The sequence below is a fragment of the Microtus oregoni genome, unplaced genomic scaffold (assembly GCF_018167655.1).
Source record: "Microtus oregoni isolate MIOR12 unplaced genomic scaffold, Mior012 000048F_ref0000485, whole genome shotgun sequence".
Taxonomy (NCBI): domain Eukaryota; kingdom Metazoa; phylum Chordata; class Mammalia; order Rodentia; family Cricetidae; genus Microtus; species Microtus oregoni.
The window spans coordinates 4,287,566-4,312,893 of NW_024543222.1; the positions used below are offsets into that span (position 1 = coordinate 4,287,566).

A 25,328-nucleotide genomic window follows, 5' to 3' on the forward strand; every position below is an offset into this window, starting at 1 on the left:
GATGGGTGGGGTGCGGCTCAGCAGCCGAGCACTCTCCCAGGATGCCTGAGGCCTTGGACTTCATCTCCAGCACACACCAGCACCACACACGTGCACACACACACACACACACACACACACACACACACACAGAGAGAGAGAGAGAGAGAGAGAAAGAGAGAGAAAGAGAGAGAGAGAGAGAAACACTCTACAATGATAACAGAGAACCTCTGTCTTTTGTAGTATTTATCTCTTTAGATGGAGACCTTATTAAGTGTGATGTCACCAGAGTTAAGGGATGGACAACTGACAAAACCTAGGCACCGTGGCTGGCGCCTGTAATCCCTCTGGAAGTGGAGACAGAAAGATCTAGACACCATCCTTAATACAGAGCATGTTCGGGACTTAGACAGCAAGAAGGGGGTCTCGGGCACTCCAGCCCTCCCTGATAGCTCCCCCAGCTCACCATGGGGCGACGGCGAGGCTGGACCTGACAGGGCCATTTGTGTAGGAGTTGGTCCTCCTAATGTCCCGCCCATAGACTTGGTCCAGGCTAGACACCAGCCATCCCACCGGTCACCTCACAAACTGCTCTGACCTCAGGCATGCTGCCCTAGCCTAGTCCTGTCAAGCGGGAAAGAACAGGGGTTGAAGTCAGAAGGACCCCACCCCACACAGGAATCCTCCCTAGCAGGCACCCCCACGGCTGGACAGATGGGTCCTGCTTCGGGTCCACATGGAAAGTAGGAGAGCCTGGTTTGCCAGCTGCCTGTGTCCTGAGCCTGGTCCGGAGCCTTCAGGGCCACGTCCTAGACACTGGCCACCTGCCTTGGAAGTGAGGCATATTCCAGTACCCTCAAACTGGCCCAGTAAGCTCTTGTGCAACCAACTCTATTGCCCTTCTAGAACCATCTTCCCCTCTGCATTCTCAGCGCTGCTCTGAATTCGCCTCCCTGCTAGCTCCTGTGGTCAAGCAGCAAGTCTCTGAAGTGACCTTAACAAACTTGCAGCTTCTCAGCCACAGCAGAGCGCCCCAAACCTCAGGTGTCAGCGGGAGCAGGCTCAGCTCCCCCAAGGCACAAGTCCTCAGGACTCTGAGATTTGTGGTCCCATGTGCTGTGGACACTGGACTGAGGAGTTGCTGGCATACCATTATTTTGGGTCTCACTTCTTTTACATTATTATTAATTATTATTCTCATTTGATGTGTGGGTGTTTTGCCTTCATGTATGTCTGTGCACCTCATGTGTACAGTGCCCCTGGAAGCCAGAAGAGAGTGTCAGATCCTCTGGGACTGGAGATGCAGACAAGGTTGTAAGCCACCACGTGGGTGCTGGAGATGGAACCTGGGTCCTCTGAACCATCCAGTGCTTTTAATTCCTAAGCCATTGCTTCAGCCCACTTTTTAGTTTAGCTTGAGACAGGGTTTCTCTGTGTGCCCCTGACTGGCCTGGAGCTTGTTATGTAGACCAGGCTGGCTTTAAACTCAGAGATCTGCCTATGTCTGCCTCCTGAATGCTGGCATTAAAGGCGAGTGTCGCCACACCCAGCCACTTCTCTCACCTTTAAATGAGGTGACAAAATTACTTCTAAGACCCGCCCCCACTTTCTCCCCCCCCCCCTTACTGCTATGATGTTAGCAGACAGAGGCTGATGGACAAGCAATCTGGGATTGGTAGAGGTGGGTAGAAAGTTGAGGGTATTTCTTTCGGGCCCCCACACTTCCAAGGGATAAAATGACAAACTGAGCCTATGCTGGAAGCCACCTGGAGAAGGCCACGGCCCATTTGGAGCTCACCATTGCAGCACTGCCTCAGAGCTGATGGTCCTGTCGTCCAGTGTGCGGAAGCCTGGTAGCTGCACCACAAACACGGTGCCGCTCTCGGTGCCCAGGTAGAGCAGTTCTCGGGAGGAGTGGGGAAGGATCTCGGTGATCTGTGTGGCACTGGGAGCAGCCCTGTGAACAGGGACAGCTGGTGAGATATCGAGGTCTGGACAGGTGGGACCCCAGGACTTCCCGGAATCTCTACCAGCCCCCGGAAGATCTTGTCTAGGGAAGACAGGCCCATAAGGGCCTTGAGTATCCCGGTCGGTTTACATTCTACTACGGTGGGAGCCAAGTGGCAGGGCACATGAGCTGTGGGGTAAGAGAAAGACCTAGCACTCCTGTACACAAGAGGGGGTGGGCATGGGGGGGCACAGCCCACCATAGTTTGGGACGGGCCCCTGAGCATGAGGTTGCGGCTTGGACACAAGTTAGGCACTGCCAATCAGTCGACAGGACTCTCAAGAGATGAGTCCGCCCTAGAACTGGGGGAGAATAAGGTGAGGAGGGGCCAGGAAAGCAAGGGGACCACCACCCTTACCCTGGGGCACCACGCAACGTGAAGCTCTCCTCTTCCTGCAGCTCTGACACCCCACCCTTGACCTTCAGGCTCCATAGGTGCAGGCTGTTGTCATCCAGCAGAGTGACCAGCTGACACTAGGAGAGAATGGGGATCGGAGCTGGCTTGCTAAAGAGCCAACATTCTTCAAGGCCTCTCCTTTCTGGGCAGTCCAGCCTGTGTTGGTTTTTTTAAGAAGCCCCAGGACAAACACCCCTCTGTGGTTCTCAGGGTGGCCTCGAGCCTCCAGTGGACAAATGGGGGAGGAGGGGGTCCTAGGTGTTCCACGAGCACCAAACCCAGGGTCAACCCCAGGCCAAGCCCAGCCCCACTTAGCATCACGGAGGCCCCTCCCCAAGCAGGTGCTCACCTGACCAGGCAGGAAGTGGATCTGCATCACCGCGTTGTTTTCCTTGTGAAGCCCCATGAACTCTACCCCAGGGGCGCCATATCTAGAAGGCTCAGGAAAACCTCAGAAAGCTGGACACCAGCCCTCCCCAAACCTAGTGGTCCATAGCCTGGGTGGCAAGGCGTGCTCGCAGGCAAGTGCCTGTGTGGTGAAACGTCTAGGGGCGTGGGATGCAGGGGAGATAGCAGTGGCCCTGCCCCAGGTGCACTCAGTCAGTGATCTGACCCTGGGGACAGTTCCCCCAGCAGGACAGGTCAGGGGCAATTCCCCAGAAAGGTAAACTCCCCATCCTGGCAACAGTTAGACTGCCCCCCTCCTCCCCCCTTCCCTGCAACTTGAGCTGTAACAACAGGCGCATCACCTGTCACCTGGTGGCACCTGCCAGAACATGGGGCACGGTGGGGGGGGCACCCCCAGCAGCTTTGCCCTGAGTCTTGGCACCAGCGACTAGCAACCAGGATGTGATTCTGGCTGGTAATGATTAACCAGGTGGAGGAACATTGGACTAGCGCTGGCTGCTGCAGGGCTCAGGCCTCTGGCCTCCTGTGTATACACTAACCCAGCCCACCTGGCACCTGGACTCAGGGGAAGACTTTGTGGGAGGAGGTGCCAGCTCAGGTAGTCAGACATCAGAAGTGAGGGGCTTTGTCTAGGACTCAGGGCCCAGCTCATCTCAGGCCGGCTAGAGAAGCTGTCCCCAGGGTGGAGCCGCTGGTATCCCAGCCACACAGTGCGGGGGACAAAAGATTGCACAGCTAGGTGATGTCTAGTCATGGGTCAGGGAGGGCCTGTTTCTGCTAACCAATCCCCTTTCAGGGATGTGTGTGGCTGCCCAAGTGCTAACCCCACTGCTCACCTAAGGTCATTCCACCTTCACCTGCAGACACGACAGAGCCCAGGGCCAGGCTGCTCCAGCCTCTTATGGAGGAGAAGCGTGAACGATTAAAAATGCATTGCCCATCTCCTCCCTGCCGTCAGAGCAGGCTCCTGAGAGGATGGATACCTGCACCATTCCCAGGGACAAGATGGGTCACGTGAAACTAGCTCTTGGCAGGGGCACAGAGTTGAAGGCAGCAGAGAAATAGAGACCAGGCCTCCCTAGAAATGTGCCCACCAGTCTTTGAGATACGCTCCCACGAGTCCCGTTGCCATTGTCGCCTGAGTGGCACATTGGGAAGGCATCTTCCATGACTTACTAGTCACCTCTTACACAGTGAAAGGGCACAGACTCCTTTAGGACCTCCTGCCTTTAGCCTAGCCCCCTATCCTGTCAAGGCAGAAGGAAAAGATACTGAGGCCAAGCCCGACTCCTCTAGACAAGGTGCTAGCCACAAAGGGCCCACAATCACGTCTAGCTCAAGTCCTGAAACCTCCAGCTAGGAGGGGAACCCGAGCAGTCAGAGAACAGAAAATAACCCTCTCCTCCCCCTCCCTTCCCCCCAGTGAAGGACACATTGCTTGCCATGTTAAGCTCTGCCCTGTCTTTGGACCAACTGCGGGAGATCAAGCAGGGACCCCTCCAGATCTCACCCACCTCATGCCCTAGACCCCACCTTGGCCTCTCCCCGTGGCAGCAGGCACTGGAAAGGATACAGCTTGATGGCTCCAGAGCGGGTGCCAATGGCCAGGATGTGCAACGAAGGGCTGTAGCCAAGGGCGCTGGGCTGGTGAGGGAAGCCATGCTCCACCGTCTGTAATGAGAGCCATGGGGGTTGGGCCTGTGACCCTAGGGTTGGGGACGGGCTGCGGAATCGCAGATCAATGGGAACGGGGCAGGAAAAGGGGAACAGAGCGCTGCACCTTCTTGGCTCTTCCCAGACACAGAGGACTGGGGTCATTTATTTCTGTAGTCTACACCCCTAGCCACATGGCCACTCCTGTGAGTTCACCCAGGCCACCTGACAATCTCCAGGAGCTTGTGCCTCTACTGAGAGCACTCTGGGTCACACTCCAGCCTTCCTGAGTCTCTGGGAGGTGCTGGAGGGAGTAGAGGGTGAACTCCTGGAGACAACGTTTCCTTAATAAAGAGGCCTGGAGATGTCACAGCTCCAGGCCCGCCCTGTGATCTGAGGATGCCCCGGCATCCCGGCCTGGCTTTGGACTCCCCATGCCAACGTGTTTTCCTCAGCCGTCTTCCCCGACAGGAAATTCCTGGAGTTACATGCTTTAGCTCAGTCCCTTTTCGTCAAACGCTTCACATTTATTTATTTTGTGTGTCTATGTGGGCAGCTGGGGGTGTGCGTGAGGGCTATGGGGCATATTCAGAGGTCAGAGGACAACCCACGGAAGTCTTTTCATTCCGTCCATCTTGTCGGTCCCGGGGATCAAAGTCAAGTGGTCAGGTTTGTCGGCAGGAGCCTTTTCCTGGGTCTGCTCAAAATCAGAATTCGACCTTTGGCACCCACAGGAAGGTGAGAAGAAAATGACTGACAAAGTTGTCCTCTGCCCTCCACACAAGCACCCACGTGTGAGCTCACACGCCACTAACTATACACACAACACACATAGAAATTCACATATATGTAATTTTTTGTGGGGAGATACAGGGATTCTCTATTTTATGTACCTCTGGGTGCCTTGGAACTCACTATGTAGACCAGGCTGGCCAGAGATCCCCCTGCCTCTGCCTCCCTGATGCTGGGATTAAAGGGGCGTGCCACTACACCTGGTTATATATAATTTGTGAAAAAAACAGAGATGTGACTGGATCACATCGCACCAACACTCCCACACATGCTCGTGCACAGATAGAGCTTTTCAGGTTATTTATCTGCATGAAATCAGCCTATGGTTAAAAGCTTTAAAATGAACAGCAAGGGGCTGGAGAGCATTCCCGAGGGGTTGCTGTCTCACTCCCAGGGTTTCTGAACAAGAGCCGCACTGGTGATCAGGTGCTTGCCCGAAGCTCTGGGTATCTGTGGAAGGAACTACAGACTGAGAGGGTGTGAAAGATAGAAGGACAAAGCATCCCTCAGGAGACTTGGGGCTCTGTATTTAACCAGCTACCTACCCCCAGGGGCACAGATTCTGGCGAACTGGGAAGGAGCTGAGTACAGGAATGGCAATCAGTCACCTCTCAGTTTCTTAGCTAAATCGACGTGGAGAAGGGTGCCGAGGCCGCCTCTCTGGCCCTCTGGTCTGCTTTCCTGAGCGGCCCTATCAGGCCTCCAAGCAGGACAGAGATAAGCTTTGGTGACAACAGGCCTCGGAGCTGGAGCAAGGGCTGCACCTCCCCACAGTCCAGCCCAGAGGCTCCAGGGAGGAGGTCAGGCAGGGAGAACTCCAACAAAAGCCTCCTTGGAGAATCCCTGGGGCTGAATGGGTGGATGGGGCGGGAACACACTCAGCCTCGCAAGGGCCCCCGCAAGGGCCCCCGTACCTGGAGGGTCAGCCAGGAAAGCAGGCACCCAGAGGGGACCCAGACAGAGGCCCCCAGCCAGCCCCAGTCCCAGCTCAGCTATGTGAAGAATGTGGACCCTGGAAGAGCCTTGAGTAGATAGCTGAGTGTCTGGAATGCAAACATTTCTTAGAAAAAGGAGAGTATAGAACTCACACAGGTTGGCTGTGTGGGTGGGACAAGCTCTTGCAGGGCTCAGCTGGGCCTTGGCTGATCTCAGGTTGCTGAAGCCTGGAGAAGTCAGAGGCCTGGAGAAGGTTCCAGAAACGAGCATTTTGCTCAGCACCACAGGCAGGGACAGTTTAGGCCAAAGCCTTTGGAATGTGGAATTTGGGGGACTGTCTGGGGGTGGGGTGGGGGCTGGGAATGCCCTCGGGAGCTTGAACCCAGTAGGAGGCCCCACACCTTGAGCAGCCCTGAGAGCAGCCATAGCCCTTCCACTCTTTCAGTGTGGCAGCTGCCATACCAAGGAGCCAACTTTTAAAGTTCCCTTATTTTTCCATCAACTTAAATGGGGATTCAAACTGCAGCCCCAGGGGCTGGAGAGATGGCTCAGCAGTTAAGAACATTGGCTGTTCTTCCAGAGGATCTGGGTTCAATTCCTATCACCCACATGGCAGCTCACAACTGTCTGTAACAACAGTTTCAGGGGATCTGACACCTTCATACCAATGCACATTTTTTAATTAAAAAAAAAAAACAAAAAACAAAGTGCAACCCCAGCACTCAGGGCAAAGGAAGACGACAGGAGTGTTAGGGGTCCAAGGGCAGCCTCATCATACAGTAAATTCTGGGCTTCGTGAGACCTTATGGCAAAAAATTAAAAAACAAACGAATAAGTAAAGAATGTACCCTCAGTGCCACCACGGGGAACCCCATTTCAAGTGTCTTTATTGAAACAGCCTGAATTCCAAAGAGACAGGGCAGGGCTCTGCCAGCCAACTGCAAACCTTCAGCTGGACGTCTCAAACTCTTAAAGCAGAGCCAGGTATTTTCTTTCTTTTCTGTGTAGCTCTGACTGTCCTGGACTCGCTCTGTAGACCAGGCTGGCCTGGAACTGGCAGATCAGCCTGCCGGCTGGGATTAAAAACAGACACCACCACAGGTGCTAGAGCCAGGTTATTTCCAAGAGCTTGTTTTACGGCTGAGACGTGTCAGGAGCGCAAAATATACCTGAATTTACAGACTTAGTATCAGACAAAGCAGGTAGGTTCGATTTCCAGAACCCACATAGCGGCTCACAACTATCTCTGACTCCAGTTCCAGGGGCAATGCACACATGTGTCACACAGACATACTCGCAGGAACTCATGTCTCTGTGAAGATGCCAGATGCCCTGAAACTGGAGTTACAAGCAGCTATGAGCTGCAATTCGGGTGTTGGAAACTGAACCTGGGACCTCTGGAAGAGCATCCAATGCTCTTAACCACTGAGCCACCTCTCTCCAGCCCAAAAGGGCTTCTTTCTTTCTTTCTTTTTTTTTTTTTTAAGATAAGGTTTCTCTGTAACAGCTCTGGAACTTGTTCTGTAGACCACGCTGGCCTCAAACTCACAGGGACCTGCCTGCTTTTGCCTCCCGAGTGCCGCGATTAAGGGCATATACCACCACTGTCCGGCTGTTCCTATTCTATTCTTACTGGACCAACACACATCACACCATCCTAGATTATTTTGTGTTCTCATCAGCAGGTATAAAGTCAAAGAAGAACAGATGTGAGGCTGTATGCTATCCCACCAGCTTAAGCAGTTCCAGTCTTGCTGGACTCCTCCGTCCTGCTGCAAAGGCTGGGCATCCCCCTCCATCACCCACAACTCATTCCTCGCTTCCTTTGCAGTCTGGTGGACACCTGACCACTCCTCCCTGCCATCCTCTCCCGCTTCTTCCAAAGGTCAATTTAGAACAGGTTCACCAAGCCCCACCGGGATGATATCCATGATGCCCTGCATGGAGTATTCTTGGACCGAACACGAGGCATCTTGGGAATACAGTGAGTGTGTGTGTGGGGGGGGGTTTGCTCACCCACTGTGAGAGCAACTGTTCCCAGGCTGGCTGGCTGCAGTATCCCCCCCAGGGCATCTTGTCCAGCTGACAACACTGTTCCCTCAGAAGCAAAATAAGGGACGTAAACTCCACAGGACTTTTTCAGGACAGGGCCCAGGTGAGCGGCCACTCCCTAGGTCAAGGCTCCTATGAAGAGGCAAAGCCAGTCCTGAGCGCAGGGAGCTCTAAGGGGAGGGGGTGTGGAGGACTCAATGGCCCCAGCTGGGACAAGGAGAAGGATGTGGTTCTGCCAGGAAGGCTGACAGAGCCAAGAGAAGAACAAGGGAAGAGCCAGAAAGCCAGGGCGAGCCCTAGGGAAACCAGGTAAGAGAAGGAAGCCATCCCATCCCAGACATCCTCTCCTCAGTCCCTGCTCCACGCTGGCTGGCCCTTCCCAGCATAACCCTGATTTTAGCCTTTCACGCTTCGGATTCCCCTAAGTTCTCCACGGATGGTAACTGCCTGACCTTGTTTAGGGCCCTGAAAGGATGAATGTAGATGGCTTTTCTCAGGGTACCATGGGGTCTCCCCTATAATTCAGAGCACCACATGGGCAGCAGGTACAGCCTCGGGGAGACTGGAAGTATGGGACTCCCAGACCCCAGAGAACTCCAGCTCAGGACTGAACTAGGCGGTGGATGGAAGCTTGGCAGCTCCCCCTTCATCTCCCCAGCCCCTGTCCTGTGTTGCACCTTGAGCTCAGGTGACCGCTGCTGAGGGAGCCAAGAACAATGGGCTCTTTTGATGTGGAGAAGCGAAAGGTGAGCAAAGATGGACAGGAGCTGCCAAGACTGTAATATCAGCCCAAGTCCCTGTCAGATTGTGAGAGGCTGGAGGCCTTTCCCCAACACTCAGCTGGGAAGGACTTCTCTAAGCACGAGGCCTTGGGAGAGTCTGGAGTATCTGTCAGGGGCTGAGAAGAAAGCCCCAGGAAGCCGCTCAGGGCCACAGGAGGAGGGGGCACACCTACCTGGTCAGCTAGATGGCTCTGCCAGGCACTGGGTGTGGTAAGCTCAGATTTCTGGCCCAAGCAGCTTGGTCCTCTCTGTGTGCCTGACACCCAACACTGGGGCGCAGGTAGGAAAAAGCCACAACAAAATGACCTGGCACTGGGCTGGGTAACTGGTTAAGAACATGCTGTTCATTCAGGGGGCTGGAGGTGGAGTGGCAGGGAGACTCTGGATGAGGCTGCAGCCTAGGACAGGCACCTAGGTCCAGGTCTGCTCACACCTGGGTGTGGCTATTCTGTTCCCGTGTGTGCCTGGGTTTCACCAGAGAAGCAAGCAGGCCCCAAGCAACGCCGAAGGAGGGGAGTTTCACTCTGACTAGGAAGTCCAACCCCGGCTGTTCTCATAGCTGGTCTTCAGTGGCCTTATGCAGCACCTCGGTTGTCTTACTGGGTTTGGGGACCCACCACAACTGCTAATGGCAGGAAAAGAAACCGAGACTCCAAGAGGCAAAGTCACCTCAAGCCACCCAGCCAGGAGCAGACAGGACAAGACCTTGACCGTCCCTGGAAGATGCCCTCTGGGATACGCTTAGGCTGGCGATGCCTGGAGACCTCAGTTTCCTCGCTTGTGGAGTGGGGACAGCCCCCATCTGTGAGTCCTTGTGAGAATGAGGTCATGACAGGACAAACCCTGGTACAGGATGCTGCCCATAAGAAGCCATTAAACATGGGGCAGCAGTTAGAAGTGCCTGCTGTTCTTGCAGAGGGCACAGAAGCTGCTCCTGGCACCCAGATGGTGGGACACACGGTCCCTAACTCCAGTTCTAGGGGATGTGGTGCCCTCTTCTGATTTCTGGAGGTACCAGGAGCCTATGTATGGTGCCCATACATATATGCAGGCAAAACACATCTACACAGGCGCGCGCACACACACACACACACACACACACACGCACAAATCTAAAAAAATAAATAAATAAAAACAAAGCAATTAAACTCACTTAACGCCGGGTGATGGTGGCGCACGCCTTTAATCCCAGCACTCGGGAGGCAGAGGCAGGCGGATCTCTGTGAGTTCGAGACCAGCCTGGTCTACAGAGCGAGTTCCAGGACAGGCTCCAAAGCCACAGAGAAACTCTGTCTCGAAAAACCAAAAATAAATAAATAAATAAATAAACTCACTTAACACAAGGGTGCTCTGGCAACGCCCACTTCACAGAAGAGGAAACTGAGGAACAGACAGGCTGAGCAAAACCAGAACCAAGGCCCAGACTGTTTGGTTCCAAATCCCTGCCCCAACCACTGTAACACCCAGCCCTGACGGCCTGGCGCCCAGCCCCTTCTCCTGCCCAAGTACAAGCACAGCCCTTGTGGCCCTAGGGCAATGTCCCTGCTTCCCATGAGGTGTCTTGCTGACACTGGTGTGAAGGAGTTTGGCAGGAAGAGGCTGGAGGGAAAAGCCCAGAACTGGTTTAGAAGCTGTTGGGGGCCAGGCTTGCCATGGGACCACTCACTGTTCCATAGCTGCACACCTCGGCCCTCGGGACGGGGCTCTCAGAAGTGGTGCCCACAGCTCCTGGGTAGACACAGACCCTAACCTACACGTGGGGGGTTCCTGTGTCTAATCTACACAACAGCACACATGCCGCTTAAGGTCCAGCTTGGTACATCAGTCTGCAGGACCCCCCTCACCTGAGGGTCCCCAGGATCCTCAAATTCAGCAACACGTGTAGATCCAGGTCACATGATTCGGCATCCGTTAGCTATGCACACATGTGCACAGCCCTTTAGAGTATGCTGGATCTCTTTAGCTCTCACCCAACCTATGGACTAGCTTCTAAAATCATATCCATTCCAGAGATCTGCTGCCTGCCATGGCCACACACTGAGTGCATGGGGCCAGCAGGTGCTAGAGTCTATATTCACCGTTGGACCAGATGCTTCATCATTAAGAGAGGTCACTGCTTTCCCTTCTATCCTAACCAACATGGTCAGAGTGACCAGGCATGGTAGGGTGTACCCTGAGCCTTTAATCTCAGCATTTGGGAGGCAGAGGCAAGCAGATCTCTGAGTTCAAGGCCACCCTGGTCTACATAGCAAGCTCCAGACTAGCCAGGGCTACAGGAGACCCTTTCTCAAAAACAAAAACAAACAAGAGGCCAGGTAGACTATTTCTCTCAATGGGCCCCTCGCTGCTCCTGGCAGGGACCCACGGTCCTTCTTCTGCCTTTTCCCCCCTTACATCTCTCACCAGGTCTCAGAAACCAAGATCCCCTAAAAGAATTCCCAGCCAAGAGCAACTGCACTCCCCAGGTGACAACTGACAGTGTCTGGATGTATTGTCACATCCGGACAGAGGCACAAGACTGGCATCTAGTCAGAACCAGGGTGTTGCTAACTGCAGTGCCCCAGACAGTCCTCTCAGCACAGCCCATCCCAGACGTCACTGCTGTGGAGGGTGAGACACCCGGCTCAGGCCGTCCTCTCAACTCAGGGAACAATAAACCTGAATCGTCATTTCTAAACTGTCACTAGGACACTGACTGCCATGATCAGAATCTAACCAGGCTCCGATGGTACAGCTTTCTCCTGGGCCATGGGGAGGGGCTGCCATGGGTATGACTCTTGAGTCTCAAATCCCCCAGAATCTGACTTTGCCTTCCAATCCTACCGTGCTAGATTCACCACACTCTCAGAACCTCAAGGTCTTGGTGTATCCAGGCCTTCCCTCCTGTTTACCCATCAGCCCCTTTCCACCAAGACTGAAGGGCAAAGGCCTTACCAATTCAAGTCTTATAGACCCAGGCCTTGGTCTACGTATAGAGTAGGTTAGGTTTGACTAGTAAGAGGTTGAGGAATTCCAGGCCACCCCCACATCCCATGAGGCCACATTATTTGGGGACCACCAGTGGGGCACACTAGAGGCAGGGGTAAGACTCCTTCACCCCAGCCCCACCCCAGCTTCACCCATAGCACAGAGGAACTTGAGGCCTAGGTTTATCCCTTTGCTGAGCCAGTCTGTCTGGTTTCTGCTAGAATTGGCCTCCTTTTCCCAGTGAGAGATTCTAGCATCACCAAGGACAGCAGTGGCACCTGGGGTCACTCGGGCCAGCTGACAGATACTGACTGGTTCTAAGACTCACACCCAGCACCCAGGAGTAAGGGTGTCACCCTGTTCCCAACACCTGCACCAGATGACGGCCTGTGGCTTAAAAGCCAGCCAGGGAAAGAAGCAATCTCTGGGGAGGCCTGATTTTAGGGGCAGGTGTTAGGAAAAACTCCAAGGCGACACCTCCCACGGGGCTGGGAAACAGCGGGTGAGCGGGACCCTGACGTGCAACTTTCTGGACACAGATCTAGGAGGCACAGGCCGATAAACAAGACACAGCAACTAAGTTTTCTGGGCCACGGTGCTAACACAAAGCTCCCCTATTCCCAGTGATGTCTGTATACAAGCCCACTGCATAGGTGACACGCATTTTCCCAGTCCTTAAGTGGTAGAGGTGGCTTTGGACCTGGGTGAGCCGACTTCTACACTTCTCAAATGAACAAATAAATCAAGACAACACAGAAAGGAGGAGTCTGAACTTATTTGTTCCTTTCAGGGTGAGGGGATTCCAAACCTAACAACAAAAGGCATGTTTTCTGGATGGAGGGGCTGCTCAGTTGAGGGCTTGCCTACTATAAAGGTTTGGGTTCAATCCTCAATACAAGAAGAAAGAAGAAGAAGAAGAAGAGGAGGAGGAGGAGGAGGAGAAGAAGAAGGAGAAGAAGAAGAAGAAGAAGAAGAAGAAGAAGAAGAAGAAGAAGAAGAAGAAGAAGGTCAGAATTCCACCTATAAGATGTGTCCTGTCCTGGAGGTTCAGACCCCAGGAGAGAGGATGGCTGACTCAGGCTTATAATCTACTAGGACAAAGATCAAAGCAGAGGGCGAAGGCTAATTGCCCCCAGGCAGCTCCAGATTGCTGGTGGCAGGAGCTAGGAGCTAATGAACCACGCCACAGTCCTCTTTATGGGCCTGTGCAGGCCTTCCAAGGCCAGGTCTCCTGGAGCAGTCCAGCAAAGCTCCTGGCCCTTTAGATGTCAACTCTGGCCCCCTCCTGCACGTGCTGGTCCCCAGGCTGGAGTCTGTGTCCAGCTTGCAGGGAAAGCTTTTGTTTCCTTTGGGGCGGTCCTCAGCCCCAGGGCTGTAGCATCATAAGGATGTTATTATATCAGATCTCAAGGTGCTTTCATCTTTTCTGTCCCTCAGCGCCCTGCACAACCCTGTGACAAAGCAGGCGGGCCAATCGTTTTTTGTGCTCATTATAAGTAGAAAGGCAGAGACTTGATAGAGTAACTTGCAGAGTGAGATAGCCAGAGAGAGACCTGGGACAAAGAATTCCAAATCACAGAAAAATGTCATTCCTAGACAGGGTGGTGACACGTGCCGTTTTGATCCCAGCACTCAGGCAGAGGCAGGTGGGATCTCTGTGAGTTCCAGGTCAACCAGAGCTATATAGACAGTGAGCCCCGTCTCACAAACAATGTATCTCTTCCTAGGAAAGCTGTCTACTCCTGCTAGAACACTGTCGTGGGGTCTTTCCCATAGTGAGGAACCCAGAGCACCCCTGCTCTCCCTCACCACTCACCTTGTTAAACTGGAACAGATCCCGCTTTAACCTTTCCCGGGCAGGGTCTTGTCCCGTTCTCAGGAACCGTCTCATCTTCTTCAGTTTGCAGCCTCCACCAGAGCCCTGCCAAAGACAAAGGTTCCCGTGAGCCCAAGCCCAGGATCACCCAGGCCACAGCTGCCCAGGCCCGGGATCACTCAGGCCACAGCTGCCTAAGCCCAGGGTCATCCCTGACAGGCAGCCTCCAGTTGCTCTGTCCAAACCCAGCTTCACCTGCAGTTTCCGGTACTCCCTTCCCTGTATGGGCCCAGAACAGGAAGTCAGTGAGACCTTGGTTCCTAGAGGCCTGGGCCTGTCCTTCCCTGGCTGATGTTCTAATGCCACCAGATACCATAATGGGAGCAGGAGAAGCTGGGGGAGGAAGCCATTTAGCCTGGCTTTATGGGAACACAGAGGGCCAGAGGCCCTAAGGTTAATTAGCTTAATTGTTAACCTGTTTTCTGAAAAACCATAAAATTCCAGAAAGGGAAACTTTGCAAGGTTGGTGGAGGCAAGGCAGTCCTGTGGAACTCCTTGGTCAGAGCTCCAGTGGGACAAGCTAGGGAGGAACCTGGGGCAGTTTCCACAGGACCACCCAGGATGGGGTGGGGTCAGCATGCACCTGGGCCAGCCCTTCAGGGAGCCTATCAAAGGACCCAGCCGCTAGTGCAGGGGACCAAGGTCTGGCTCCATGAGGCTGCTGGGGTCCCCAGGTCAATCCTAGCTTCACCCCACTGCTGATCCCAAGTTGCAGCTCCCTAAGTTCCCTGTGTACCCACAAAGGCTCCTTTTCAGGTGTGCATGGTGGCACAAGTGTAACCTAAGCAACTGGGAAGACAGACAGAGGACCAAAAGTTTGAAGCCAGTGAGGGGTACAAAATGAGACCTTATTTCCTGCCACTCCCGAAAGAGGCTCCTTTTCCCAGGGGCTGCAGTGGAGCCCAAATCAAGAGAAGACACCTGTACCTAATAAAGAAACCAGATCAAGGCCCCCCCAAACCACCCACCTACTATAGGAAGCGCTCCCAGCCCAAGGGAAAACTATTTTTGACTCCTTGGGGGAGGGGACACGAGCAGCTAACTGCAACTTCCAGCTTCCAGTAGCAGCAGCTCCTGCTGACCAAAGGACACTCAGGCCTATCCCTAGGAACACAGGGGCCCAGGTCCATTATAGGACCGGCTTCCTTCAGTCCACTCTAGATTAATAAAGAAAACAAACACAGCCAGCACCCTTCAGCGAGGAGCCCACTGTGGGTAGGGACAGACAGAGAGACAGGCCAGCAGAGTACGCTAAGTGTTTACCCTGGGGCAGCGTGGGACACCAGCCTCAACCAGGGGTGGGGGGTGCTTCTTATCTAAGCCAGGCTCAAAAGATATCCCGAAGGCTGGGGGCGGGGCGGATCTAGTTCAGTGGTGGAGTACTTGTCTGGCATGCAAGGCCCTTAATCTTCGGCTTTGCAATCAATCAAACGGTCAGGACACTGAAAGGACCCTGTGGATTTAAGACTGGGGGTCCTAGTGGCTGGAGGCCACTCCCCACCGCCTCCACGGGTAGGTGGGTAACTAGGACTTGCTACACATCACATTGAGGTTGTGGAAGAAAGCCAGTGGCCAACATCCCCTGCAAAGGATCCGCAGGGCAGTTAGTTCACTTCCAAACCAAACGCTAGGGACCAGTCCCAGGGGAACTGTCACCCTCTGGGGACAACCAAAAAGCCATTATTTGCAGTGGGGGATGGGGGTGGAGATTAGAGATTCCACGTCGTAGAGAAGCCAAACCACTCTGGGAGGTGGTGGTGGTGGTGGGATGTTGGGAAAATCTGGGTGCCCACAAGTCATCTGAAGCTCCACAAGTCAGGGAACGGAACAAGCATGGGGCATCAAAGTCCTGGGAGCTCCTGGGGCTGGAAGTGAAAACAGGCCCCCAGACTGCAGCCGTCCCTGCCTCTGAACAGACAGCTGAGCTGGCTAGCTGAACATTCCAGCCGTGGGGGAGGGTGGCGCAAGCTTGTAAATCAGCAGCTCCGGCTCCTGGGGTGCAGGCTCTCCCCTCCCCAGTCGGGGTCACTGGGTCAGAAGGCACAGGAAGCTGGGAGTGACTCTCTGGGAAAGAGACCTACAAACTCCAGGGAAGGGACAAGAGAGACCAGCCATCTGTGCTAAGGACCCCCACTGGAGCTCAAAGGCAGAAGGTGGCAGGAGAGAGAGGAGACGCCCCTTTTGGTCAGGAGGGCAGAACACTCCACGGTGGCCACCAACCCCAGTGCCCCTTTAAGCCCTGCTGTCCACCAGGGATCGGTCCAGACTCCCCGGAATGTACCTGTTGATAGTTTTAAATATTTTTTTGATCATGTCTCTGCTCACTGTCGAAACATCAAGTCACAGAGGGAAACTCCAGATAACCTCAGGAGTATGTGGGTGCAGGTTGGGAGTACCTCCTGCCCTCTGTTGTTTGTGATGGCAGAGTAAACACTACCCATCAGCTCAGGCGGAAGCCACCTGAGAGGGCAAGCGGAACAACCACCTGACAGAGGAAGCCAGGCCACAGACTAAGCAACTCACCCAAGGTCACCACTGCATAGGAAGTGGCAGAACTCAGCTCTGACCAAGGGTGACTAACGCTGGAATCGAAGGGCTTATAAAGGAGTGGATGAGGGACGGTCATTATGAGCAGGGATGCCTAATTACATGCCCACAGTTAAAAGGCAGGGGCACGCGCACATACTCCCACAGGCCATGAGCTCAAAGCTAGCCAAGCAGTTTGGAACCGGATACCTGGCCACTGCTTTCAGAGCTGGTAAAAACTAGACTGGCAGGACTCGGCGACCTTGCAGGGGACTAGCTGCTCAACCTCCAGGATCCCAGTGGCCTGGGAGATAGAAGAGGGAGCTGGAACCAAGGTGGAGGCGGGACAGGCGTGGAGGGCAATGTAACTGCCCCCAGGCAAGGCATGAAAACACGCCACCTCTCCTTAGAGGACAGGTTTAGGCCTGGCTAGACTCAGTTCAGGAAGCCCCCACCTCCTCCCACCCCAGGCCATTTACTGGAGATAAGCAAGTTCTCTGGAGCAGCGGAGGAAGTCAGGCAGGGGCTGTGAAGCCTGATACCCGGCAGATCCCGCCTGCTTAGCCTACTCCTAGGAAATGGGGAGGTAAAAGGAAGAATAGGGGTGCATACCTACAGCTCCCAAACCCGGTGACTCCTGGGCAGACAAGCTATGAGGGAGGCAATCTGGAAGGAGAGAGGGTAGCGTCAAAGGCTGAGTCTGTGGTACAGTGCCTGGCACCCAGCAAGCCCTGTGCTGGGTCCAAGGATGCTTCAGTGATGGTGGGAGGGGGAGCACCAGCAGATTCTTTAGAATCTTTAGTCCAGGGCTATGGGGAAAACAAAGTGCCCAGGGGTTGCAGGAGGGGAAGCCTAGCGGAGTGTCTTTGGTCAGTGTCGACACGGTCACCGCGCTCTACGGGGCACACCATCTTGGATGCCCACACACAACCCTCACTGCTCAAATGCCCCTTACCTCCTCGGACTGAAACTGGTGGCTCCCTACGGTTCCCTCCTGACTTTTCTCCTCAAACTTTGGCCTGCAGAGCAGAAGATGCGAAGCAATTACTGATTTAACCCTGTTGACAGCCTGGGGAGGCAGCAACCTCGCACTGATTCAACAGTGTGGCCCCTTTCCCCTGTTGAATCCTGCCTGCATGGAGTGGACATTCCTGTGGCCCCTTACCCTGTTGAATCCTGCCTGCATGGGAGTGGACATTCCTTACCTGCTGAAGACTGGCTGAAAGACTGGAGGAGTCAATACCCCTCCTTAGGACCTCAGTGGAGGAAGTGAGGGCCACACAGGTAGGGACAGGGCTAAGGGGTCAGGCAGGTGGAAGGAGCATAGTGCCTCAGGGCAGAACAAGAAGCGCATTCCAGGAGCACTGGGGCAAGTCTAGGCTGAGATCATAGAGACCCGCACAGCGCAGCATAGCATAGCACAGATGACACACCAGAAAGATGAAAGGGACAGCCAGAGGCAGGGCCTCGGGGACGTCACCTGTCCCACCACGCCACGTGCCCTCTCCTCTTTGACCCCTTTTTTTTTTTTTTTCTGTACAGCCCTGGCTGTCCTGGAACTCAGAGATATGCCTGCCTCTGCCTCCTGAAGAACATTCCTGCCCCTTTAGCAGCAGGATTCAAATACACATTCCTCACCTGAGCTGACTCTGTTCCAGTCTGTAATGCCTGGCTGCCCCCAAGCTATGGGGATAGCTCTGCCGGGGAGACGGCTGTCTCTCAAGAGTGAGGACCTACCTGAGCCTGACCTCCAAAGCCCAGGTGAAAAAGCTGGGTATGGAGGTGTGTGCTTGTAATCTCAGCACACAGGCAAAGGAAGAAGGATCTCTGGGGCCCACTGGCCAGTCTAACAGACTTGGCGGGTTCCAACTCAGTGAAGGATCGTGCCTCCAAAAACAAGGTGGAAAGTGCCTGGGCAATGACATCTGAGGGTGACCCCGGCCCACGCCCCACCCCCATACACATGCACGTCACATGTACCCGCTCACATGCATGAACACGCACACACACCTAAAAATAATAAAATGAAAAGATTACTTAGAATCACATGGGTGGGCCACATATCCAGCTCCAGTGTTAGTAAGCTATAAGGAGAATGAGAAGCAACCTTAAATGACAAGGGACAAGGGACAGGACAAGGGGCTCAACCCTGCAGCAGAAGTCTATTTACTGAGAAAGGAGTAGTGTACTGGGTTTTAAAGCAAGGTAGAATCTACTGGAAATAATAAGACACACAGACACGCAATGAAAAGGTTATGACATTTATGTTAGGTTTGTCTTCAGGGACATAGGAGGATCAAAGGGGAAGAGATGTGTCCCTCGAGTATGTGTGTGTGTCTGTCTGTCTGTCTCCATCTTGTAGGTGCGATCGCTCGGGGAACACAGGATTCCTGTTTAGCCACGTTGACCTCAGCGGATGGGACACCCCATTACAGACCCATATAGACACAAAGCTGAGAGCATGCAATCGTCAGCTGGGAGGAAACCAGACGCTAATGAGAAACTGAGGTGGTCATTCGGGTCACCACGTGGCTACTTGAGGCCGGGCTTCTAAAGGAAAATGGCTCCTCTGCCCCCTAACTTCTAAAGATGAATCCGTCTCCGTTTCTAATCCTGCTGGTCACACCCCCTGATCAGAACCAGACTAGCCTCTGGGCCATCCCCCTATTTGGTTCCTACAGGGGCAGGCACTCAAGACTCGGAGGTGGCCATGTGAGCCATGCAGACCATTATCCACACAAGTCACTGCCCTGTGTGTGGAACGAGTCCAAGAGTGACTGCAGGGGTGGCCTTGTCTCAGGTTCGGATCTGGCCATGTCTGGGTAGGACGTGGGGATCTCCAAGTCGGACATCTCCTATGGGGTGCCTGGGCTAATTAATGTGTTCCCACGCAAACAACTTGAAGCCCAGCAGAGTCCATCTGTCCTGTTGGAGCCTCACCCAGAATCCCTGGGGCTCTTCAGGAGCACACTGTGGAATCCAAGCTTCCCTCACCTGTCCCCCGTGCTTGGGCTTCCCACAACAGTCACTGATCAAGGGACTGGCCCCCTCCCTTCCCCAACATCCTGTGTGAGGCCAGTGTGTGTGGCTTTGGCCTCCTGCTTGGCGGATGTGAGAACGCCCATGCACCTCCCACTGACAGAGTGTAGGGCGGGACGTTAAGGTACCGAGGCAGCTGCTTTTCTGTCTGTGCCAACTCAGAGGTCCATGGCTACTCTGCAAGGACTGGTGTTGCTTGGGGAAACTCAGTCTCCCGAAGGCCCCAGGCAAGCCTGACTGACCAGCAAACCCCGAATAAGAGATAATTTCCATGTAGATAGAACCTAGGAGCCCACGGGACAGAGGCTGTTGTCAGGTCATAACAGGAGAGCGGGAGCTAGCTGAGGCTAGACGTCCCCAAGCCTCTCCCTTGCGTTAGTTCATTCGTTCCTCCAATTACTGACACAATAGCCGACTCAGGACCGTATCAAGTTCAAACTGTCCCAATCCGTCCAAGTCCCAATCCGGCTGATTCCAGAATCCTCTAAGCACCTTCAGCTCCTTCTCCAGGATACAAGGGCTAAGCTAAGAGGTTAGCTTGGGCTTGGCCTCCCATTCCTGGTCCCACAACACAGAGAGAGGAACCCAAGATCCTCTGAGGGTTCTAGCCAGTGTCCTTGAAAGCCTCTCCGACATCCCCACATCAGGCTCCCCAGTAAAGTGTACAAAAGCTCTCTGGGAGGCAGACAGTTGACTGGGTTACCCAGCCCCAGGCCAGCCTTATCCTAGGACCCGCTATCAGCCCCTAAATGTGAAGAGAATGGCTGTCCCAGCAGTTACAGGGGGAAGAGTACGATGGCAGTTTCGTCCCCAGGGCCACACAGCATTTGAGGCACTCAGATTTTATTTTCAGAACTCCCCTGTCTCCTCAAGTCTTTAACTCAAATATCCCCCTCTTGTCAAGGCCAACCTTGCAAAGCCACATACAGCTCTACCCACCAAGGGACATCCCAACCCCTTCTTTGGTTCTTTCTAGTCTACAGCTCATATTACCTGCTAATGCTGTTTATTTTCTGTCATCCGGGATCTCCGGCACTTCGAAAGAAAGAAAATTCCAAGACAGGACCAAGAAACAATGAGAACTTATTGTTAAATCAATGATTAAGCAGTCAGTCCGGAGATTAGGTAGGCACGGTCTTCCCTAGTCATTGCCCTTAAGAATGCTGAGGCGGCCTGGCAGTGGTGACGCACACCTGTAATCCCAGCAGAGGCAGGTGAATCTCAGTGAGCTCAGGGCCAGTCTGATCTACAAATAGAGATCCAGGACAGACAAGACTGTCACTCAGAGAAACCCTGACTTGAAAAACAAAAGAAAAGAAAAAAGAAGAATGCTGAGATGGAGTTTACAGGGTCCTCAGAGAACTTTCCTCTTCTGGCCTCAAGTCACATGGGTGTCATATGTGACATCCTCTCAGGATACCTGTGCAGACCCTGCCACAGATTGTGGCTTCAGGATACCAACTCCTTGGTGAGGAATATCCCAGAATAATATTATATAAAATAATAATATTATTTTTCCTGGTAGCACCAAGTCAAGTCCCTCAAGAGAGGGCTCCAGTCTCTTGCTGAATTCCTAAAGGGTAGAGTCAGACACCTCTCAGTTTCCCTGTCCCCACGCCCAAAGGAGCCTCTCCTAACTCAAGAATTCATCATCGCGGTTCCTGGGAAGGGCAACTGACTCCTCACAGGACCAACTTCCTGAGGCAGGGAAGACAGAGAAAGCCATCTCAAAGGGAGTCGGGCACAGCTAGGAAGGGTTTCCCTGGGATCTCTAGGAAGCCAAGTCTGGGGAGGCCACGTAGTACAGGTGGCCCTGATGGGCAGGGCAGCGCCCATCTCCTGCTCTGAATCCTGCCTGGGCAGAGGAAAACAAAAGTTGTTGAGCAGACCTGGCATGCCCGGCCCAGGAGGAGCGAGATAACAGTATCACTGGGAGATAAGAGCACCCCCCCCCCCCCCAGCCCGAGTGTGTCTAGCTGCCGATGCTGCTCCAAGGAGCCACCTTGGAGATAGTGTCAGTTTTTCCAGCCTCCAGTGGTACCCAACTCAGGTGTCTCAACAGCTGCTCCTGGGTGTCTTAGAAAACCAAGAAGCTCAGTCTCCCCACAAGGCCCCAAGGTTCTGCCAGACCCATCCAGGAGAGCAAAGGGCCACAGGCTGATTCCAAATCTTTTCTCTCAGGGCAGGCAGGGGCGGGGAGAAAGAGGGCAGGAAGGGCACCTTCCCTTCAAGTGTCTTGAGGACCCGTGGAGCAGTGCAGGAATGTTCTCACTCCCCTGCCCGCCCCCCACAGGGTGTAGTGGAGAGGGGACGTCTGGGCGGAAACAGATCACAGGTTCTACACTCAGAAGACAGACTCACAGCCACAGACATACGGACACACACGGACAGGGATGTCTTGCCCATCAGCCCTCCACCCTGGCTTTCCCAAAAGAATAAGGGAATTAATTTTTAAGGACCAGAGAAAGGAGGATGTCAGACTAGGAAAGGTCAATGCCCTCTCCCCATGACACCTGTCCTCATGATAAAATTCAGACCTTCAGCTTCAGAGACCAAAAGCCTACATGGGGCCAACTGGCACTTTTCTTTTTCCTTTTTCTTTTTAAATCCTTCTAGGAAAGTTAACAGATTCTGGTGGGGGGACACCTGCTAGGTACGAGGTCATGTGATCTCGTGTTTACATGTTCTCAGCAACCACTAGGAAACTCAGGCCCAGTGTGGTTAAGTGTCAGACCTAAGACTATTCGGCAAGAGCTGGAAGACAGGGTTCAGAGCCATCTGATGTTGGGGAACGAGGTTACTGTGTGTTTTTTGAAAAAGGGTCTTAGGGCTGGAGAGATGGCTCAGCAGTTAACATTTTCCAGAGGACTCAATTCCATTCCCAGCACCCACGTCTGGCAGCTCATCAACTACCTGTAGCTCTGATGTCATCTGGTCTCGTCTACATGTGGCATACACTCACTCAGACACACACACACACACACACACACACACATAAAAGTAAAATCACACCAGGTGGTGGTGGCACACGCCTTTAATCCCAGCACTAGAGAGGCAGAGGCAGGCGGATCTCTGTGAATTCAAGGCCAGCCTGGTCTACTTCCAGGATAGCCAGGGTTATACAGCAAAATTCTGTCCCGAAAAACCAATAAATAAATAAATAAATCCCAGCACTTGGGAGACAGGCAGTTCTACAGACGGGGTTCCAGGACAGCCAGGGCTACACAGAGAAACTGTGTCTTGAAAAATCAAAAATAAAATCAAGAGGCTGGTCTTGTAGCCCCGTTTGTCCTCCAGTTTGTACAACCTTCCTGCCTGTCTCAGGAGTGTTGGGATGCAGAGATAAGCTGCCCATCCAGCTCCTTGTCTGTTCTTCAAATGAACATATGAGCCTTCCTTTCTTTTTTGTTTTTGATACTGTGGTTCACTGAGTATTATTTTATGGCCAGTAAGATAGCTCAGCAGGTAAAGGCACCTGGCAACAAGCCTGATGACTGGAGTTCAATCCTTAGGACCTGCATGGTGGAAGAAGAGAAAGTTGTCCTATGACCTACATACATACATGCATACATACATACACACACACCACAACATGTGCATGCCCAAACATACACACAAGCACAGATACAAATAAAATTTAAATGTAATAAGAGACTAAATTTGTTTTTCAAGACAGTTTCTCTGTGTAGACCAGGCCACCATGCCTGGCTTGAGACTAAATATTTTGATATAATTAAAATTATCCCAATCTATATCTAAAGAGGAGCTATCATTGCCTCAAGGAAGAGTAGAGAAGCAGGATGTCCCGAGGACCTGGAAATGCTCTCCAGGAGCTGATCAGAGAACAGCAAGCTTGCTTTGAGTCCTGTCAAAAGTTCTGCGTGCAGATAACTTAAAACTTCCTAACTCAGCTGGGTGGTAGTGGTGCACGCCTTTAATCCCAGCACTGAGGAGGCAGAGGTGAGCCTCTGAGTTCAAGGCCAGCCTGTTCCACAGAGCGAGTGCCAGGACAGCCAGGGCTACACAGAGAAACCCTGTCTCGAACCAAAAAAACCAAAAAACAAGCAAGCAAGCAAACAAACAAACCTACCGGTCTTGTACAGTAGAAACATCTCTTCCTCCATCCTCCAGCCTCTCTGGGTAGCTTACTACAGGGACCCAGGGGATTTTCTCCCAGACTCTCTCTAACTTTGCTTTCTCTTAGGGAGGCCACAGTTCTTCGGCCGTGCAGCGCAGCTCAGTTCTTCCCACAAACATTTCCTTGTTACCCTGACACACCCATTCTCTCCCGGCTCAGAAAGGCTTCAGTCTCCAAAGCCTGCACCAACGTAGGTACCCAAGGGAAGGGACGCGGTATCTAAGTCCCGCCCTCCTTACCGGAAGCTCACCTGTTTCAGGTGAAAACCTCTAAGAGCTACACCGCGGTTACCCCAGTTATGGCCACGTCCCACAACTAAGGCCCAGTGTGTCCACCAACTGTTCAAACACAGTGAAAGCACAGAACACTTTCTTTGACAAGAATTTTCCACTCCTTGCCAAGTCCCAAAGTGCAACCCCCAGCCATCAGCGTGTAAAACAGTCTGGGTCTCCATACCGTCGGCTAAAGGTGTCCAAAGCCGCCCCGAGCGTAGAAGTGGCCCCTTTCTACGAGAGAACCAGGTCCCACCCGCGGACTTCCTGCGTCGGAGGATTAGGAGGCACAAAGGACGGCCAGGGAGAGAGCCCAGATGGTAGAGGTAAGGGCTAAGCCGCCAAGGTAACACTCTCCAGACGCCGCTGGCGCACGCCGGGTCACGGGAAGCCGTGTCGCCCGGCTCTGAGTCCAGGCGCCTCGCTCGAGGGTCCGGGACTGGGTCTCCGCTCACCGTGTCCCCTTGTACCCAGCCAGGCCAGACACCTGTTCCCTGCTCCCGAAAGCCAACACGATTGTGCAAACCCGAGTCCCAAGTTTGGTAATCCGTGTGGCGAAACAGGAAAAGACAAGTTTTCAGAGCCACTTTCTACAGGTGTCTTTCTCCGGGACGAGCCAAACGTCGGAGATCTGGACCAGCAAGGAAGGCAGACCTGGGCGCTGCCTTCTCCGACCCGCCCGGGGAAGCCCAGGGGACTCGGATCCCCTCGCGCCGCGCCGCCCCGAATGGTCCGCGCCCTCGAAGACCGTGTAAAGCCAGGTAGGCTCACCTGCAATCGCCGGCCGGGCCCTGCCAGAGGCCTCGGCGTTCCTCGGCGCCCGTCACTCGCCGCTCCGGTTCCCCGCGCCGGCCCACGGGCTGCAGGGCGGCAGTCTCCTTCCTGCTCACCTCCGGCGCTGCGAGCGGGGGGGCGGAGCCGCCGCGATTTACATACAGGGCAAGCCTGCCGAGCTCGCGCCCCGCCCCTGGACCCGCCCCCTAGGCGGAGCCAATGGGGCGGGGGCGCAGCCTTCGAGCCCTCTAGGGCGGGGGCCGCGCTCTGGCCAATCGGGGCCCCAGGAGCGCGGGGCGGGGCAGCAGCGAGGAGACTCACCTAGTGCAGCCAGCCCGACCCCGCCCTCACCTGCGCGCACCTGGTCACAGGACTGCTCCCTGTTGCCAGTGTCCCACCACCTCCCGGAACAGGAAATAGTCCCTAGGTGCCTTCTAGGATGGATGCCAGGTATCAGGATATGTTACTCTCGCAGCTGTTGAGAGAGGGGCATAGCCAGGCGGGCTCCTCAAAAGAGCGTTCCTTCCAACTAGAATGACCCGCAGGTGCAGGTTTCAGACCCAAGAGTAGGGCCCTGTGGGAACGAAGGCATAATGACGAGATGCCTAACCACTGCTGGGAGCCCCCCACTTCTGTTTTCAGTGGTCGACTGGAGCCCGGGGTCCAAAGGGCTAGACACTGCAGGTAGGCTAGTTTTTTTAGCTCAAGCTTGGGAGTTACATGTGGGGG

The 25,328-nt window shown here is 53.9% G+C and overlaps 1 protein-coding gene across 7 annotated transcripts in view; it reads right to left on the reverse strand.

Moving 5' to 3' along the window:
* The window catches only part of Llgl2 (LLGL scribble cell polarity complex component 2), a 35,777-nt gene extending 11,053 nt beyond the window's left edge, over positions 1-24,724 (reverse strand). For 2 of the 7 annotated variants that reach the window (XM_041635958.1, XM_041635965.1), the window contains exons 1-6: positions 24,597-24,724; positions 13,791-13,895; positions 4,366-4,463; positions 2,734-2,815; positions 2,346-2,461; positions 1,778-1,936 (exon numbers count right to left, since the gene is read on the reverse strand). In XM_041635958.1, the coding sequence (XP_041491892.1) occupies positions 1,778-1,936; positions 2,346-2,461; positions 2,734-2,815; positions 4,366-4,463; positions 13,791-13,865 (530 nt within the window). In that variant the 5' untranslated portion in view covers positions 13,866-13,895; positions 24,597-24,724. Of the gene's footprint in view, positions 1-1,777; positions 1,937-2,345; positions 2,462-2,733; positions 2,816-4,365; positions 4,464-13,790; positions 13,896-14,045; positions 14,068-16,988; positions 17,043-17,331; positions 17,396-23,505; positions 23,671-24,596 lie in introns of those variants that run through there. The other 5 variants (XM_041635961.1, XM_041635959.1, XM_041635962.1 and 2 more) reach the window with 5 other exon arrangements.
* Between the last annotated feature and the right edge of the window lie 604 nt (positions 24,725-25,328).